Source organism: Electrona antarctica (assembly GCF_951216825.1).
Source record: "Electrona antarctica genome assembly, chromosome: 12".
Taxonomy (NCBI): Eukaryota; Metazoa; Chordata; class Actinopteri; order Myctophiformes; family Myctophidae; genus Electrona; species Electrona antarctica.
Window position 1 is genome coordinate 44,112,876 of NC_136793.1, and position 20,321 is coordinate 44,133,196.

At 43.0% G+C, this 20,321-nt stretch overlaps 1 protein-coding gene across 1 annotated transcript in view; it reads left to right on the top strand.

The window, feature by feature from the left end:
- The first annotated feature begins 3,569 nt into the window (after window positions 1–3,569).
- The window catches only part of cabin1 (calcineurin binding protein 1), a 79,152-nt gene continuing 62,400 nt past the window's right edge, over window positions 3,570–20,321 (top strand). Inside the window, exons 1-25 of the mRNA XM_079515541.1 lie at window positions 3,570–3,705; window positions 4,515–4,568; window positions 4,773–4,865; window positions 4,985–5,098; window positions 5,617–5,751; window positions 5,850–6,030; window positions 6,468–6,597; window positions 6,911–7,060; window positions 7,544–7,851; window positions 7,946–8,117; window positions 8,212–8,345; window positions 8,927–9,144; window positions 9,246–9,318; window positions 9,414–9,595; window positions 9,712–9,849; window positions 9,988–10,176; window positions 11,293–11,535; window positions 12,326–12,479; window positions 12,900–13,015; window positions 13,532–13,702; window positions 15,296–15,502; window positions 16,044–16,189; window positions 16,877–17,138; window positions 17,598–17,768; window positions 20,166–20,255. Coding sequence (XP_079371667.1) covers window positions 4,566–4,568; window positions 4,773–4,865; window positions 4,985–5,098; window positions 5,617–5,751; window positions 5,850–6,030; window positions 6,468–6,597; window positions 6,911–7,060; window positions 7,544–7,851; window positions 7,946–8,117; window positions 8,212–8,345; window positions 8,927–9,144; window positions 9,246–9,318; window positions 9,414–9,595; window positions 9,712–9,849; window positions 9,988–10,176; window positions 11,293–11,535; window positions 12,326–12,479; window positions 12,900–13,015; window positions 13,532–13,702; window positions 15,296–15,502; window positions 16,044–16,189; window positions 16,877–17,138; window positions 17,598–17,768; window positions 20,166–20,255 — 3,780 coding nt within the window. The 5' untranslated portion in view covers window positions 3,570–3,705; window positions 4,515–4,565. The remainder of the gene's footprint in view (window positions 3,706–4,514; window positions 4,569–4,772; window positions 4,866–4,984; window positions 5,099–5,616; window positions 5,752–5,849; window positions 6,031–6,467; window positions 6,598–6,910; window positions 7,061–7,543; window positions 7,852–7,945; window positions 8,118–8,211; window positions 8,346–8,926; window positions 9,145–9,245; window positions 9,319–9,413; window positions 9,596–9,711; window positions 9,850–9,987; window positions 10,177–11,292; window positions 11,536–12,325; window positions 12,480–12,899; window positions 13,016–13,531; window positions 13,703–15,295; window positions 15,503–16,043; window positions 16,190–16,876; window positions 17,139–17,597; window positions 17,769–20,165; window positions 20,256–20,321) is intronic.

A 20,321-nucleotide genomic window follows, 5' to 3' on the forward strand; every position in this document is an offset into this window, starting at 1 on the left:
GCAAAATCACCTATACTAGCGTAATCCAATCACAACAGTATGTATGATGATGTAAGATGATGAGAGCGCCCCTCACTTCACACGGCTGTGATTCTTGTTTCTATGACATAAATTGGGTGCACTGACTTTGATTGATTGATTGATTGAAGAATTTATTAACCAATTAATCAAAACATTTAGAGACGTACAAATAGACACTTCTATAGACAGAACAGGAATTCATCATAAAGGAGGTAAAAAGGGAAAAGAAACATATACAGTGAGGGAAAAAAAGGGGTGGGCGGTGGAGGGGATTCACGTTCAGCTCCGTTAATTTGTTTGTTTTCCTGGGAGGAGCTGCGTTGGGTCCCCAAGTCGGCTCCGTGGCCGTACCTTGAGTTGGCTGTGTGGCCGTGACCGTCTCTTGTGTTGTCCTTGTGTTGGGTCCCCAAGTCGGCTCCGTGGCCGTACCTTGAGTTGGCTGTGTGGCCGCGACCGTCTCTTGTGTTGTCCTTGCGTTCGTGTTTGGGGGATTCCGATTTTACAGGGGCCAGTTTCGAATTGCAGCCGTCCGTAGGTGCCCTTTGAGAGCGGTTTTGAAGGAGTCAAGGGATTCGCATGTCTTAATGACAGTTGGTAGGGCGTTCCACATTTTGGTGGCATAGGAGCGAAAAGAATTTAGTCCCTTGTTTGTGCCGAATCTGGGTTGTACATGGTTCGTTGCACTCCCTCTGGTGTTGTGGGTGTGGACTTCGTTAACATTAAGGAAGTATCTAGACAGGTACATGGGTATCTTGGTGGTGTATCGAATCTTGTGGACCAGACCCATTGCAAGATGCTGTACTCTGTCGTCGACCCTAAGCCATTCCAGCCTGTCGAGCCTGACCAGTTTGTTTTGGGAAGTCTGGAGCCTGGTTTTAAGGGCCTTTGAGGTGCTGTGGTACCAGGAGGTGCATGCATAGTCAAAGAAACCCTGTACAAGGGCTCCTGTTAAGGTCTTCAAGGTGTTTTTGTTGACCAGTGAGGAGATCCTGTAAAGGAATCTTGTTCTATGGTTGAATCACCCTCTCCGCAGAGCGTATCACCCGTTGCAGCTTGGCGAGATCTTTTGCAGCTGCAGTGGGGAACCAGGTGATGATGGAGTGTGTGAGGATGGACTAAATCATGCCTAGGAACCGACATGACTCTACTGGGGTCACCTGGGTGCCTCCCAGCATGATGGGAGGGGGCGGGGCTGCGTTCCTCCTGAAGTCCACCACCATTTCCACTGTCAAAGTTGTTGTTGCTGCACCAACTCCGCAGCCGCTCGATCTCCCTCCTGTAGGCCGACTCATCCCCTTTGGAGATGAGGCCCACCAGGGTGGTGTCATCCGCAAACGTCAGGAGCTTGACGGATGGGTGGAGGGAAACACAGCTGTTGGTGTACAGGGAGAACAGGAGTGGGGACAGGACACAGCCCTGCAGGGAACCGGTGTTGGTGGACCTAGAGCTGGAAATGCTCTTCCCCAGCTTCACCCGCTGCGACCTGTTGGTGAGGAAGTTCGTAATCCACCTCCGAGTGGAGTCCGGCACTTGCAGCAGGGACAGCTGGTGCTCCAGGATGGATGGCAGGATGGTATTGAAGGCCGAGCTGAAGTCCACGAACAGGATCCTGGCGTAGTCGCCTGCAGTGTCCAGATGTTGTAGGGTGTAATGCAGAGCCATGTTCACGGCATCCTCCGTGGATCTGTTGGCTCTGTACGCGAACTGCAGTGGGTCCAGTACAGGATCTGTGATGCTCTTCAGGTGAGCCAGGACAAGGCGGTCACCTTCATGACCACAGAGGTGGCGACGGTCTGTAGTCATTAAGGCCCGACACCTTGGTCTTCTTGGGGACGGGGATGATGGTCGAGACCTTGAAGCACGCTGGGACGTGACACTGCTCCAGCGAGGCATTGAAGATGTTGGTGAACACCGGGGCAAGCTATTTTTCACAAATTAATTAAATAATCTTCAATTAGGCAGGCTTTGCCAATAATTTAAACTCTAAACTAATATTCGACACAATATTGTTTTGTGCAAGACAAGCAATATAAATTCCAGGGCTCACTTGTAGCAGAAGCAAAAAGAGACGACCTCATAATTTTCTTAAGGTGTACTCAAATATACTACACGAGGCAAACTGAAAATGTAATTTCATCAGTTAATGTACGGAGCCCCGTTCAGCATCCTGAGTGAATTGTCTCCCATCTTACACTCTAACCATAACCACCACCACATTATTTCCTCAAGTTTCTCCCATTCTCTCGTCCTATCGCCCGGGTTGCAACCATAGTTGAGAGGATAGGGCCATATAGGGAGCCATATTTCTTACCAGATAATTTCCTCAAACAGTTTGTGGATGATAAGATGAGACAATTGGTCACCACAATGAGCAGAGTCACATGAGTCCAACCAAACTGAGGAAGACAATGACAGAAATTATCGGTAGCAGAATACAGTTGGAGCAGATGATTGACAGTTGACCAAGTGCCATAATGCCATGCAGCTTGAATGGTTTGTGTCACTTTTAATTCAACACTATAGTAGGCTATACACAAGTGGATGGGCTTTATTACTGTATAACCCGTAAGCCACATTAGCAAGAGAAGCAGGCTAGTGACTAGTTCAAATCCCTGGTATTGGAGTATGCTCTACCAGACTCTACTGCAGTCCCAGAATGCCGCTTCAAAGGCCAGCAGAAGACATGGTGGAACATGTAGAGCAGCATGTGTACTCCTCCACACGTAAAAATACTGAAGAGCAATGCAGACAGGTTTACAGTTGGATTCATTTTTCATTGTTTGACATTACTTGAATTAAGAAATGGTTCAATTAGGTATCTATAGTGTGTGTAATATCTGCTATAACATCAACCAATATTTACAATGGGGAATGAATACATCTTCTCTTCTGTTCCCAGTTACACTAGTTAAGTCAAGATTATTTTCAAATCTTGTGAAAATGTTAAAACATTTAAAGTTTATTTCAATCAACTACTGAAAGCCATCCTAACGAATCCCATCCTCACTACGAAGAGCGAGCATTGACATTTATGACATCTTTTTGGAGGATTGTGTGTTTTGTAACATGCTGCTGGTCTGGATGGATATTGGATAACCCGCAGCAGCCTCCAGGCAGGGGATCTGGGAGGAGGCAGAGTGTGGACCTGGTGTGGACCAGTGTGGACACTACCCTGCAGCAGATGTTTTGATTGATTGATTGAAATATTTATTAACAGTTTGCAGAATTACAGTACATTTCAAGCACAACTCAATACAAAGACTGTTAACTGTGAGTGGACCACCCTTGTCTACCCAGTTCCAATAGATGGCGCTCATGGCGGTAAAATTATGCCAAGTGGTGCCAACCAGATATCTATGGTGCCAACCGCCGGTCTCTGCAGCACACATGCAGTTAAAGCTGTTCGCCGAACATCAAAGTTCATGATTGGCCATATGAATACGCCCCCAGCTTACGTCGTGGTTATTGACCAATGAGTCACGACGTTACTCGAAGGTGATGACTCTGTTACATCAAAATTACCGATGATACACACACACACACGCGCACAAAACAACAAAGGAGGGTATTATTATAAAGTTATGCATGGACTTTGTAAACCCGTATCCTATCTATATAACCAGCATCTCCAATGTTTATGATCCTAACATTTTCACCATGCCATTGAAAAGGGGAACAAACCGCGTAAGTCATTTCACATTTTGCAGGTATTTTAGCAACATTGCTAACGCTAGCTTTCAGCAGAGATCACTTGCTAGCTACTCAAGCTTTTTAATGTATATTCAGACGTTCTTTTAGTTTTGTCCATTTGTTATAGTATCTCTTCCATTAGCGAAAAAGCGACAAAGCAAAGGTACGAGTTTTGTGTACTAGTGTATACCCTGCGCCTTGGATCCCCATCAAGAGTTAATGGACTCAATAAACTCATACAAATGCATTATTATTCAATCAGGATGAGCGCTAAGTGGACAATGGGGCATGAACATTCCGATTTTGTTGTAAATCCGTAGTATGTATGTATGTATGTATGTATGTATGTATGTATGTATGTATTTGGAGCAAGTGAGTTGACATCACTTAAAGTGACTGAAGTGATGACATCATGACAGTCACTTCAAGTGACTGTCATGATGTCATCATGGATTATACAATATACACAGTAAACATCTTAATATAACTCTGTCTGTGACAATGTACAATGGATGGTGAGTGAGTTGTCGCCTATACACTCTTTGGGAAAATAAATAGCAGAGATGATTTCAATAATAATAATACGTATACACTTTATTTGTTTAGCACCTTTAATGACAAATGTATGCAGCCAAAACCCAAAGTGCTTTACATAAAATCAAAATGCCGTGTATATGCATGCATATTATTCACACTATTCATTCTCTGCATTTTAGTATTTTATACTTAAATTCTGAATGTGTATCTTGTTTCTTACTGCTCTGACGGGCCTGTGACGTTTACTTTTTTTGATACACTTGCAGGTCCTGTAAAAAGCAATTACGTCTGCAGTGAGATCTACTGTCTATTCTAAAATGGTATGGGCAAACATCAGAAATTATGCATCAACTCAACTGCATCAATTCTGCATAGTGATGGCTATCGGTGTGAACTAGTTATTGTCAATGAGATAATGAGTAACAATATTTTACTAATATTAACATATATATATATATATATATATATATTTTATATATATTATATTTTATATATATATATATATTTTTTTTGCCCTTGTCCAGATCCGGATAGCAGCATTGAATGCTGCCTCAGCAGCTGCAGATGAGTCTCAAGACCCCTTGAGAAGTCGCAAGGGTCAAACAAAAGAAGCTCAGGTCCAGAATTACAAACCATACAGTTGAATCAAGTTATATTTGTCTTTCCTTAGTTTTCATGCAGACATGCATTTCCCTGGATCTTTTTTAAATAATGTTGTCACATTTGTTTTCTACAGGAAGCTGGGGCTTTTGCTCTGTATCACAAAGCTTTAGATCTGCAAAAACACGACAAGTTTGAGGAGTCTGCCAAGGCATATCATGAACTACTCAATACCCCACTGCTCAAAGAGGTATTATGTCACAACATATACATATACATATACATATACATTTACATATATCATGAACTACTCAATACCCCACTGCTCAAAGAGGTATTATGTCACAACTCAATACCCCACTGCTCAAAGAGGTATTATGTCACAACATTCAGAGATTAAAATAGGGTGCATTTTGCATCCCAAAACGCAGTTTATAAAACAACATCTGCATCAACGGGATGCACTACTGTACTACTGTACTGTTTTTTATTCTAGTTTATTTTGCTAGCTTTAGTTATAATAATAATTTCTTCTTCTGTTTTCTACATGAATATAACCACATTATAACCATATAAAATGAAATGGGAGTTAAATGCTGCAATTTGTAAATGGCAAAATATGACTCCTAACGTCGTTGAAGTGGGACTCATGAAATGTCCCTGGGACTCATCTAAAAGACCATCCCTGCGTCCTGGGACTCATTACATTGAAAACCTATTTACATCACTGCACATTTGATAAATCCTTATCCTGATGTTTATTTTTAGGCTAAGCCCTCAGAGGATCAGAGAGTGGGTCTCAAGCATCCCGGGCTGATGTTGAAATACTCAACTTTCAAGAACTTGGCTAGCTTGGCTGCGTTGCGAGATGACCTTGAGACGGCTATGGAGTTTTACTTGGAGGTAAATTAATCAAACCCAAAGTCAGGAACGATGTAAGTTGGAAATGCAATGTCCATTGCATCATTTTCTTTTCTCCTTCCTTTTTATTTTTTCTCCAGGCTGTCATCCTGGATTCCACTGATGTGAACATGTGGTATAAGATTGGTCAGGTGGCAGTGAAATTGGTGCGTATCCCTCTGGCCCGACATGCTTTTGAGGAGGGTCTGCACTGTAACCCAGACCACTGGCCCTGCCTGGATGACCTCATTACTATTCTGTACACGCTTAGCGACTACAGCTGTAAGTATATACCTCCCTCATTGTGTTGATAACCCTTTGAATAACGGTTTATATTGGCATTATCTTATTGCCAAATCACAATTTATAACATTTTTGAGTGGTGTAAACCACTCCTACGACTTTGTTAGTTTACGTGTCTGTCTGTCTGTCTGTGCTCAAAAAATGAGCATGGTTGCTACGGTCACCCAGTTCACCCGGGTGTGATTTCATTACGTCAGACATTACGTCAGATCAGAGCTGATCAGGCTATATAATACCTTACACCACTCAGTTCACACGGGTGTGATTTTTTTTATTAACAGCCTGGTTGTTAATAATTCTCCATACAGACTTGATCTTTTGTAAGTGTGTGTATTACAAGTGACTCACATTTATATATTGTTTAAAGTTCAGACGGAGAGAAGCATGTATCATTTATGTATTCTGTTACTTTCTAGGCTGTTTGTATTTCATCGCCAAAGCCTTGGAGAAAGACCACTGTTACACTAAAGGCCTGGTGTTGAAGGAGAAAATCTTTGACGAGCAGCCGTGTCTGAAGAGAGACACCATGCACATGTTCATGAAGTGGTGAGGCCCACATGTTCCTAAACTAGTGGCAGGTTAGCATAGTGCCTAATAGACATAATTATACTGTATGTTACAGGGTTCCCTTCAAAAGGCATTATCTGCAGCTGCTATGTTCTCTGGTTAATGTGTATGTGATAGGAAGCTGAACCCAATCTTCTTACTTGTAGTTAAAGTAGCTAATAGATTGTAGAATGGAGTTACATCTTTTGGAGTATGTAATTCATCTTTTAGAATTGTGGCTCTAGTGGTGTACATTAACATATCTGAATCTCTCTGCTGCTGTAGTCTTGAGCCTCTGTGGTTTTGTTTGCAGTGACATGTCTATTCACTATGTGGATGTGGACGAAGAGGTGAGCAAATCCATTGTACAGGAAGGATCAGACTTAAGGAAGCGCAGACAGGCTCTGTCTAACCGTGAGCCTAAACCTGACCTGATCCTTGTTCAGCCCATACGCTGCTTCTCGTGAGTGATAGCCTGATTTTTCTCTTTTTACTTAAGCATTTAACCCATTTTGGGCGGGAACCCCTTTTGGTGTTAGCATTATGTTATGCTTTAGCTATTTAAAAATAGCAGATCTACAAGCTCATAGCACGCCACCGAGTGGCACGCTACGAGCTCATAGCGCGCCACCGAGTGGCACGCTACGAGCTTGTAGGTCTGCTATTTTTTAAAAATCGAAGAATGACTGACATTTTTAGATATCTGTATAATATTACAGATTATACTTCCACTGACAATAGATATACGTAGGTATAAACAGAATATGCATAATATAGGGCAATGTTAAAATTCTATTGTATCAACTTCACAAAAATGTGATATGTATGAATCGTATCATTCTATTGTGAGGAGGATGTGTGTTCTCTCTTTGCCCCGTCACAGCATGTTTTACGTTTGAAGTTGCCCTTTAATAACAATTCTTTGGTTGCATTTGTTGATCTCCAGGTGGAAACATGTGGGAGAGTGCTTTCTTGCAATGTACAGACATCAGACTACATGTGAGCCTCCACACCCAAGTCTGGGTCGCAGGATTGACCTGTCGGAATATCGCGAGTCAAACTGCCTCCAGAACCTGCCCCAGCCCAGTAGCCCGGCCAGCACAGTCCAGACCACTGTGCCTAGCAGCAGCCCCAGCTCGTCCCTGCCCCCAATAGCCATACCTGAAGCCCCTGCCTTGCCACAACCCACCACGCTGGCTCAGGCCATCCCCAGTCAGACCACTGTGGAGGTCACCACAGAGCCACCTCTTGTTGGTCAGTGCAAATACATTGCTATTGATTTTATGTAATTATTATGCAGTATGAGTTATTGATGATTAGATTTCAAATGCTTATGGCACCTTTGCAGCTATGGATACCTCCCTGACTGACAAGGGAAAGAAAGCCCCCAAGAGGAAACGCGTGGTGGAAGACAGCGGGGAGACGGCCAAACGGCGGTCGGCCCGTGTCCGAAATACAAAGTGCAAGAAGGAAGAGAAGATTGATTTTCAAGAGCTGCTTTTCAAATATCTGCCTTCCAGGTAAATCTCGACAAACCTAACAAACGCACCTAGCATGCATGCAGACACTGATGTAATTCTAACAACCACAGTTGTTTTCTTCTTTTTTTTTTAGGCTACGGAAGTTTGATCCTGAAGACGATGACGAGAGCCTCAGTAATCTGGAGGCCCAGTGTGATGTCAAGGATGACGCGCAGCATCTCCATGGAAGTTGTTTGCCCATGGACTCAGTTCAATACATGGAAACTGGTATGTGGTACAGGGTTCTCAATGGGCCTGATATTAAAACCTGAACAGACTGGAGTGAGTTGAAGGCTCAATAATAACGTATAATAATGTGCCTGGTCTGACCCATAACCAAAACCATTACTCTTCAGAAAATGGAATAAAGAACCCGTGTTCCAGTGGATTTAATGTAGTAGTTATTTTTTTGTATTCACAAGTAAGCTGAGTAAGTTTAAGTGGTTAAATATGGCATGTAAATCCTCCTGATGCTGTATTAACAATGGTCCACTAGTGTTTGTTGTCTCTGATAAACATCCCCAAAACAGTAACTGTGCCATGGTCCTGTTGTGGGCAAACCTTTCCAGAATTCTTCTAAAATAGATAAAATGGCAGATCAGCAAACCTTTAGCTACTTTTGCATGTTGTGAGCTTGTAGATCAGCAATTTTAGCTACTTTTGCATGACTCACTCGACAGAGACAAGGCATTAATTGGGAAACTGTTGAAATATAGAAATGCAAGGTTTCTGCCCTTACAGGGACAACATTCTTCTCACATGTCGCCTATTTATCAGGTTAACAAACTATGCCATCCACCTATCTGTAGAAAAACTGGATGTCCACAACTTCCTGCTGAATAACATGACTAATGGTGGCATCCTGGAGCTCATGATGCGCTACCTGAAGGCGGTTGGTCAGAAGTTTATGGAGGAGTGGTCCCGGGGGCTCGCCGCTGTGGTACTGGATGTCTATCAGACATGGAGGAAGCACAGTGGTGGACTTCCCAATCCTCTGCTCAGAGACTGCAGCAACCAACACATAGGGGTAAATGAAATCTGTTAATGTTAAAGTTCAACTTCAAAGATATATTTGTCACACAAACGGTTGTACTTGCACAATACAATAACTAGATATTTCTTGTGCAGGAAATGTTGGAGATGAGCTTAGCATGCATGGAGCTACAATTGGAGCAATGGTCGCATAGCAAGGGGAAGACGGGTATGTACCAATAATTGACAAACTGATTATTGTCATTGTCTATTCCTCAATAATGGTATGAAACGTAATTTTCTTTTTATATTCTACGTTCATAGTGTCTCCAAGAATGAACGGTCAGGGCAGCGATGCAGCTGACACAGAGTTCCCCGGACAGCACTTTGAGGGTGATCTGCTGCTGCTGGCCTTAGGTTCTACCCAGAGGGACATCTTTGATGATGGCTGGCTAGACGTTATGGTGCGTGTCTACTGGCTCAAGGCAAGGTTCTTAGCTCTTCAGGTAAGACCTTTATGCTGCCTTTGCCTCAATTGTCATTACTGTATGTGGGATTCTCTATGCTTGACATAAACCAGTAACTCAAGTCTTCTTTCTGGGTGCATCCATATCTTTCTCAGGGGGATATGGAGCTGGCCCTAGAGAGCTATGACGTGTGCATAGGCCTGCTGCAGAGCAAACCAAAGACCTCTGATGAGAAATATTACACCATCAACCTGCCCAATCTACGAGTAGATGCAGCAATTTCAGTGGAGGAGGTTGGTGCCGTTTGATTTCAATGTGAATTTGAGATATTGTCGAGTGTACTTGCGGCAAACCAAATGCACAAGTGAAGCCATGGCAACCCTTCTGTTTTGTTGCTGGTTCAGTGAAAATCTATTCTCTCCCATTGACAGATTGATAAGAGACTTAAGTCCCTTGAGCGTTGTCAGTCTCTGGAGGAAATACAGCGCCTCTTTGAGTCTGGGGATTTTGAATCTGTTGTGCGTCTGCTACAGCCCACCCTCAATTATGGCGGCAGAAGCAAACCTCTTGAATTTGTCAGCGCAGCACCTGAAAGGCCTGCTCAGTTAATGCTGTTGCAGGTAAGATATTCTACAAGTTTGACACAGTGACATACATGTAGCTTTGGCAACACATTTTAATAAGTCTGCATAATGAATCATGTACTGAATAGTCTACACACCATACCACCTTTTAATAAGCATAAGATATTGGCATGTTGTCATACATACATATACTGATATATGTATGACAGCACTGCTATTTTGGAATCTCCAAATTAATGCACGATCTGTAACTAGTATCATTCAGTTGTCCATAATTGTCTCCACCAGGCCGAAGGCATGGGGAGAGAGTATGTTTTGCACTCCGTCCGTGTGTGTGTGTGTGTGTCCGTCCTTCCGTCCGTCTGTGAACAGCTAATCTCCGGCACCGTTAACCTGGTCGATGCCAAACTTTGCACACACACTCCCTGGATGCCAACGATGAACCTCTGCCCCACATTTTCCAGAACGGCCTGTTATAGCGCCACCATGAGGCAGCTTTTGACATTTTTTACCTAAAACTGCACCGATAAACGTTCCATGCACACTCCCTAGAGGCCAAGGATAAACCTTTGACCTGCATTTTCCGCATCTGCCATTTATAGCGCCACCAGGAGGCCGACTTTTGTAAAACAATTTTTTTGATATTACTCCTCCAGATTCTGTCCAAAAATCTCACAAATCGTTACACAGTATCTCTATGGTCATGTGCTCAAGTCGGATCTGTCCGATATTTCATATTCCATCCTAATTGGCTATAATTAGCTTTCACAGTTTGCAAGATTGCCCCGTTTTGAACAAAAGCCTCAAATCATGAACGCAGCATGCAATTTACGTGAAATCTTTCACACATTTTCTTACTAGGCTGAGGAATATATCCCACCCTTTTCACATTGGCCTGTTATAGGTTGATTTTTGCAAAACACATTTTTGGAACAAAATGCCTCAAATCATCCAATTGCCATCAAAGGCATATGAAGAAATGGCACCCTTTTCACATTGGCCTATTATAGCGCCACCAGGAGGCCACAACCTGACCTGCCCTGGTGGAGACCTGTGCCCCGAGGGGCACCTTTTCTAGTTTGAAATGAAACTGCCCGCTCAGTTGACAGACACAGTTTGTTGTCCTCCATTCACATCTGTGTGTGGCCTTAGAACTCCCTGTTGAAGCAGAAGGATTATCAGCAGTGTATGGAGTGCACCGAGGTGGCCCTGAACGAAACCATGCAGCAGCTCAACTCCGCTCCGACCAGCTCCCCGTGTGCCAAAGAGGAGTGGGTCAGCACCGTCACACAGCTACTGACTGGCATTGAGGTCTGCTTCGCCGAGGACCCACAGCTTCTTGCCAACGTTCCTCGCTCCTCCAGCTTGGCCCGTCTGGCCAACAACCTCATCCAGGTGAGAAGTGTTAAACTCGGGGGCTGTTCTTTATTTATCTTTAGTTAATAAACTGTATGTTCATGTTGTAGAATACATGAGTATCCCAAATCACAGCCAGGACTCAAATATTACGAAAGATTACGAAAAAGATTACGAAAAAACTAAACAATATACAATAACATCAATCAGCGAACAAAGTATAGAAAATGACCTAAGTGCAGGTTCCATGTAGCCCATGGATGCCACACCTGGGTCAGAGTTAAGGTATGTGCGAGCAATGTTATTTTAAGACTGTGTGATTTAGCCTGTTTAGTTAGTTAGTTTATTTTATCATCTTCACCAGTATCAATACAATCCTACATCAACATAAGCAAACTCTTACATAGTTAAAGGTGATGAAAAGGAATAGGCTGAAGCTAAAAGCTAAAAAAGAAAGCTAAGAAAGTGCCTAACTTGCATACAAAAAACTATTTTAGTTACAATGAGTAATCAATCTAAACAAAATAATTTCCAGATTGAAATACATAAACCAAAGACAAAAACAAGCCCACACCTATCTTTCAATACCTGTGTCATTATAGATCCACCTGGATCCATACAAGCTATACACTACTACTTAACCATTTTTTAATATTATTATTATATCATTATTATAATACTTATTGTTAGAATTAATACCATTATCATCACCACCATACTACCCTCACTGCTTACATAAAACTGTGAAATGAAGGTAGCGGCTCAGGGAGTGACTGGAGCATTGTGTGATTGCTACACGTGTTCTCTAAACGTGATGTGTTGTCTCCAGCTGATTGACCTCAGCATGACGATACCTGACGATCCTAAGGAGCCTTGTTTCTCCTCTGTTCTGCCATGGATCATCCTGCATCGTGTCATCAAACACGAGGAGGCTGCTTTTGACTGCATGCTTCGACAGCACATATCTGTAGGGGATGAAGAAGGTATGGTGGTTGGTTGGTCACACAAACTGGAATTTGTATAGAAGGAATGACCCACTGTTTGTTTACTGCTAAAGACTACCATCTAGTGGTGACATAAGTTTATATGTCATTATTTAATAGCAATAGCTCATTGCAATTCTTGAAATATTGGTGTTGCAAAGCCTGCATTTGACGAACTTGACTTGACATTGACTGATTAATTCATACCCAGTGGTACACATACAAATGGCCACCGCACTGCCCTTTGGTTAGGAGACTCCTGTGCTTGTCTTGCCTATTATGTAATTTGTCTGTTTACATGCATCTCTTGCATTTTATATTATCTGATCTACAGCCATTTCCACATATTTTATTTTTTAATACACCTAACTCTTTGGGATATTAAAGGAACTGTGCATTGTTGTGACCTTTTCTCCTCAGATGGCACTGACACTCCCATGCTGCCTTCCTCTCTGATGTTGCTGAATACAGCCCATGAGTACCTGGGCCGGCGCTCCTGGTGCTGCAACTCGGATGGCACGCTCCTCAAGTTCTATGTGAGTGTTATCGTAACGCGTCACCTCAGTCAGTCGTTTTTATTTGAGCCATTGTTGCGTTATACACAAAAGGCGTCATAAGTTCCACATCGAACAGCCCGGAGCAGTTTGTATTTCTATTGTCACATTTGTGGATGTACTGCAAGTAAATTGTGCTTTAAAATTACAATATTCTCAAAACAACATTATTGTTTAAAGTACCAAACCTTGAGAATGTATTTAAAGTGATCCTGGAATATTACGTTTCAGGTCAAACATTAGGCTAACTCTTCAACATCATGCTATGACTTCCAACCTTTTGACTATCTCTTACTTTATACGGCAAATAACATTATTAAGCCAGTAGAGACGATAGAATAGAACGTTGCTCACAAACAGTACATGAAAATAGTTGATAATTAATTATATGACACTACAGCATTTGAAAATCCTTCAACCATTATGCCTTTGTTTAAATCCTTTGGGCTCAGCATCTAAACTTGTTTCACACGACTACATGAAATATGTTTGATGCAGATCGGTGTTCTGGAAAAAGAGTTTGCAGCCGCAGCCGCCGCCAGCAACAAAGACTCCCATCCGTTTAAAGAGGAGCTAGAGATGGCCTTGGAGCAATGCTTCTACTGCCTGTATGGCTACCCCAGTAAGAAGAGCAAGCCTCGTTACCTCGAGGACCACGCTGCGCCACAGGTCACACACACACACACACACACACACACACACACACACACACACACACACACACACACACACACACACACACGCGCGTCATCCTAGTCATGCTGCTTGTGTGACGTGAGTTACAGTGTGTGTTATATGTTATATGAAGTCACTATGACCTGTAGTACACATATCTGGACACTAGGTGGGTATCAACCCCACATTTTAATGTAGATAAACCTTGATGACTGGCGTTGTAAGTCACAGTAGATGCATGATGAACAGATTATGTTAGCTGACTTAATTAGCCAAATTTAATGAACTGGTTGGTCATCTGTGCCATACGAGTTTGAGAATGTCTCACAACAAGTCAGTACACTGATAAGCAAATGGCTTTACTTCCAGGGGGCTTGAAATTACAATGCATCAGACATGAATTGACACCGGTTTTGCACACTGCGACGTTCAGAAAATCAATTTTCAGGTTGGGATAACAATTTCATCTAATCAGGACTAAGGAGAGAGATATCATTCAGCATAAACTGGATAAACATTTGAAATCGGAAGTGATGAAACGAGGGAGAAGAAAAAGAGCAGACAGAATTGGAAGACTATAAAACTGAAGCTAATAAATGGATTCTTTCTCCTGACCCACCTGAAAACGTATTTTCTGTTTATTCAAGTGCTGGAGATTACCGTTGCTGAACAAACGCTATCAGAAACAGAGCTTTAACTTTATAACAATAAATTGAGGCCCAAACGTGCAGTGAAAGCGCGACGCGTCTCGTTGGCACCGTTAACCCGGTCGATTCCAAAATTTGTACACACAATCCCTGGATGCCAACGATGAACCTCTGCCCCAAACCTTCCAGAACGTCCTGTTATAGCGCCACCAGGAGGCCGACTTTTGTAAAACACATTTTTGGATATTACTCCTCCAGATTTTGTCCAAAAATCCCGCAAATCGTTACACAGTATCTCTATAGTCATGTGTTCAAGACGGATCTGTCCGATATTTCATATTCCATCCTAATTGGCTAATATTGGCTTGCAAAGTTTGCACATAAAGCCTCAAATCATGAACACTGTGCAATTTACGTTACATCCTTCACAGACTTTCCTACTAGGCTGAGGAATATATCCCACCCTTTTCACATTGGCCTGTTATAGCGCCAACAACAGGTGGATTTTCGCAAAACACATTTTTGGAACAAAATGCCTCAAATCATCCAATTGCCATCCAAGGCGTAAGAAGAAACCCTTTTCACATTGGCCTATTATTGCGCCACGCCACACACACACAAATATTAAATATTAATGTGCACCCCTACTTATATGAGACAATTTAAAATGAAACTTCTATGACAGTGCTGACATAATGAAGTGACATTATTCCGGTACAGCCTTAAGGCGTCTTACTGGTAACAATACGTTTTATTTAACCAATGAATATCAATTAGAGCTTATAATTCTTTAAGTAGCATACATGATGCTATCGTTTGGCACTGCACTCATAGTGCACATTAGCACTCTCACATTAATCACCGCAGCAGCACATTACTGCCATGTGACTTAAACATTACAGCCCGTAGTATTTAGTATTAACTCATGTCTGAACTGCAGGTGGAGCTCCTGTGGAGCAATGCTTTCAACATGCTGCAGTATTTTAAGCCGAAGACGTTGGCCGAGTTTGACAGTTACAAGACCAGTACGGTGTCTGCTGACCTGGCCAACCTTCTGAGGAGGTTCTCTGGCATGGCGCCCCCCAGCGACACCCCTACTCTCTCTATGGACGAAGTGGCAGCGTACATCGAGGGCATGACGGCAAAGGTCAGCAATGCATGTTATCCCTATCTTGAGGCAGGTCTTTATACGTTTCCCTCACAACACTCACATTGCTGTGTTATCAGCTTGTAATTTGGCTATTTTCACCACGTGATGGACCACGAATCAGGAAATCACGTGATCGCTAAAAACAGCTCGTTTAGCTGCGCTCCTGTATCGTTCCTCTTTTTGGTACGCCATTATTGGATTTTATTTTTTAGAATTCCCAGCAAATGTAACCATGTAATTATCAATGATCAGGGGATTGATCATAGAGGACATAAATATTCTGTGAGTATTTAAAAGGCAAGGACAATCAGAGAATCTGCACTGGGTGATTTCAATATTTACTCAGTGAAATAATATATCACTAGTCCATGCCTGGGGATGGGCAGTCTTGGGACTTCCAAATCCCATAGACAATGACAAAGATGATACAATTTGGGAAAAGTTACAAATCTGGCACTTGCCAATCCGTCATTGGCATATGTCAATGCCCATGTGTAATTTAAGTGGTCAATCCAATTTCTGTTGTATTCTCTTTAAGACTCCATGTCTTCCTGAGGGTGGTGCCACAGCTCCTCCAATCATTAATGAGATCTACTACCTCCTGGCCGACTACCACTTCAAGAACAAGGAGCAGTCCAAAGCCATCAAGTTCTACATGCACGATATATGCGTGTGTCCCAACAGGTTGGCATCATCAGTGATGGTCTCTATACCAGTTCAAAATGTTAGACTTATGAGCAAAAAAACAAACAGTATCTGCCTATTTTCTGGTGTTTTACAATTCTGCGTGCTTCAGAATTTGTCTTGGTGGCACATTAAGTTTTATGTGTATGGCGTCCTTCAGACTGATTCTGAACTCAAAGGTGCTTTACATAAAAACAAACGGCACACAAACAAGTAGCTTTAGAACCACCCTTTTGTTTTATATCGCTATAATTATTCCAAATTGATTTTTAGTCTGCGTATTACTCTCTGGTGATACTGTAGGTGCGAGTAAAAATGGGAGCAAGAAAGCAACGTAAGCATAATTGGATGATACAAAGTTCAGTTTGTGCACTTTATTAAACATTTACGTATGCTAAAAACTATCATTGAAAGTTCCAACGGACTGTTTTTCATAGTCATTCATAGTATTTAAAAAGCTACATTATTTATTTTCAATCTGAATATTTACATTTACAATCACAGTATCGAATCAGTGTGTTGGAACTGATCGTATCGGGAGAGCCCTGATGATTCCCGTCCCTAGTATACTACCAACTCTGTTTGAATGTGCATATTATGTGCACGGCATCCACAGAACATACTATTTTTGTCCACTGACATACGATACGATGCACGATCGTATGTCATGTATGTGTATTCGTTCAGGTTTGACTCCTGGGCTGGCATGGCACTGGCCAGGGCCAGTCGCATCCAGGAGAAGCTGAACTCCAACGAGCTGAAGAGCGACGGGCCCATCTGGAAGCACTCCCAAGCAGTGCTCATCTGCTTCAAAAGGGCCCTGGAGATAGACAGCTCCAACCTGTCTCTGTGGATCGAATATGGCACCATGTGCTATGCCCTGCACTCCTTCGCCTCGCGGCAGCTCAAGCAGTGGCGGAGCGAGCTTCCCCATGACGTGGTTAAACAGGTAACCTGACGACGTGCACTTCATGCCAGGGTGCAGTTTTGCACTGTCCACTGTCGGGCCCAGTGGGCACGTTTCCCTCCCTGGTGTGCTAAATGCCATGTATTATCACTTGTGGTCATGCCACATGAGAATTCACTGTTGAGTTAATGTATATCTGTTCCCTTGAGGTACATCAGTCTTGATAGTCCCTCTTCCTCTGTTTGAGCTTTTAGCGGCTGATAGTGACTCCCAATGAATATGTTCACCCGGCAGGCTAATCCTGGGTGATGGCTCGTCAAATCGAAAGCCCTACTTCAGTCAATCGCCAAATATTACAATACAAACTTCCAATAAATCTGTATACATAAATATGTGCAAAGAAATAAATGAAACGATGAGCATTTCCCCAAATTGTGTGTTGTGGGTATCTGCATATGCCTGCGCCTAAACTACGGTACGTCGGTCCGTGTGCTGTTCCAGATGGAGGAAAGGAGAGACTCCATGCTGGAGACCGCCTCGCAGTGTTTCCAGGGGGCTTCTCGTTGTGAGGGTGACAACGATGAAGAAGAGTGGCTGATCAACTACATGCTGGGAAAGATAGCAGAGAAACGCAAGCAGCCTCCACGGGAATACCTAGAACTCTACAAAAAGGTACAAGCAGCCTCCACGGGAATACCTAGAACTCTACAAGAAGGTACTCGGCAGGGAACTCTACAGACCTTGCTCTTAACCCATTCAGGCCTGACGTCGAAATAAAAAAAAACGTTCGCTCTGAAAGAATATATATTCAAAGATTTGTGCCGCATTTTTACGATTTTTCAAAAATAGCAGACCAGTGGCGCGCTATGAGCTTGTAGATCAGCTATTTTTCAATAGCTAAAGTATAACATAATGCTTGGGAAAGATAGCAGAGAAACGCAAGCAGCCTCCACGGGAATACCTAGAACTCTACAAGAAGGTACTCAGCAGGGAACTCTACAGACCTTGCTCTTAAAAGCTATAATATGACACAGATGCGTCCTCAGGTCTAAATGGGTTAAGATTAGAGTTCTCATCGGGCCCGAAATTTGAAGCCCGGCACGGCCCGGCCCTAACTGGTTCAGCCCGAAGCTCGGCCCGACCCTAAAGATTTCCATAATGTTAGGCCCGAAGCCCGATGAAGCCCAAAAAAAAAAGAAAAAAAAGAACGCCACTTTAATGCATGGCCAGCGCAGCGGCGTGCGCCGTCAGTGGTTCAGTGTGTGTGTGAGTGAGAAAGGAGTTCAATGGACTTATCGCCGAAATAAAGGATTTATGTAGCTCACGTTAGACTGTTAATGTACCATTTCCATATCATTCTAATGGATTCCATTTCCAGTGGTGGTGAGTAGCTCCCCTTAGTTTCCTCTGAAGTGAAGCAGCTATGTCCAAGACCCCAAGTATCGTCCCCGTTGCGTTCGGTGTCCAAAAGAACAAACATAGCCTACAAAGTTTACAAACCATCCACGCACCCGCTCATGGCGTGTCTCGACAGCTTAGAGATCTGTTATTTTAAATCGGGCACATATAACGAGGAGCGCCGCCGCACTGAGGGACGGCGGTTATAATACTAATCATTTTGTAAATCAAATAGCCTGTAGCCTGCAGTGGACTGTAACATTGCGTGGTCATCATACACTACAGAATTATATGGAACGGTTGGTGACTATATGACGTTGATTAGCTGGCCTAATGATTAGGTTATTCATTTCATCGCAGCCAGCTGGGTTTAACGAGATGGCTCAGTGCAACTGTGCAACTGTTTTCGTCATGTTGCAGTCACACGATAGCTGAATCAGATATCGTGTGATAATCCGATTGATTTATAAAACATTTAGTATATGAACTGAAGCTCATTTGGTGCGCCGCAAACCAGAGGCCAGCCAGCGGTATAAACAACCACCCCACCGTTCACTTCTCTCTGCTCATGCCTGCGCACTGTGCACAGTCAGTAATCCAAGCCCCCTGCCTCCACTCCTCCGTCTTCCTCCTGTCACAATTAAGTGAAGCCCTCTTTATAATAAATACATACTTGTAGGCAGTATAGCCTACACATTACACAAATAACAGAATTGCTATTTTTATTATAATAACATTCTTGAAAAAAGGAGAAAGAAAAAAGAAAAAATCACGGAAAATCACAGAGCCCGAGGCTCGGCCCGGCCCGACTAATTAGCATAATGTTTTGGGCCCGGCCCGGCCCGAAAATGTCGGGCCGGGCCGGGTTCGGGCAGAAAATGAGAACTCTAGTTAAGATAACCACCTGTCATAAGAACTGATTGGCATAAGATATAATCAATGCGAGTGCCGAGGAAGACGTGGCGTCTTCCTAGATAAAGGATTTATAAATAGATAAAATAAGCAACCTTGTTAATGTGGAGTTGATTGCGGGCGATCTTTGAAAATCCCCCATGAGTGGTTACATAACCCACCTACCCCCTCATCCCTAGCCTGCGTGATGTTTTCTACCATAGAACAATGTATGGAGAGATAGGTCTGTTCAGAGTTGATCAGTGGAGGGCAGTGAGCTCACAGGAACAAGAAGGGTTTGTGGAGGTCGGCAAAGTGGAGGAGGTGGAAATGAGGAGGAGGGGGGCCATTGGGAACACTGTGAACTCACCATGTCAGCTCATGAAGCTCTGCTACAGTGTTTATTCCCTCCATTTCATCTCTTTTCCATGGGTTGTCTCTAGTCCCCTTTGGTCTGAAGTAATCGTGTGTGTGCATTGCTTACCACAATTCTTCTATCGTTTCTAATCAAGTCAAGTATCATTGTTTTATTTAATTTAGAATGCCTGCCTGCTGTGGTTGAAAATATTCACCCTAGTAATATAAAATGCGAAAATGGTTTAGCGTATATTTATTCCCCAAGTCTGTGAGACTAATGAGGTGTAAAGGATAATGGTGTTCTCAATTTTAATGCAGAATAATCATGATTATCTCTTTAAACCTTTTTGTCCTTTGTTTAATCTTGTGGATCCCTGAGGGACCTTCGGAGAAAGGTGTAATGAGATATTGCTCTCTGTACAGGCTGCACACTATTTGCATGAGGAGGCAGCCAGGTACCCACGGAAAATCCACTACCACAATCCTCCTGATTTGGCGATGGAGGCCTTAGAGGTAAGCTACTGTACCGTCCATGTATATTGTGGTTCAACAGTGTGAGTGGGTGCATGTTAAAAACTC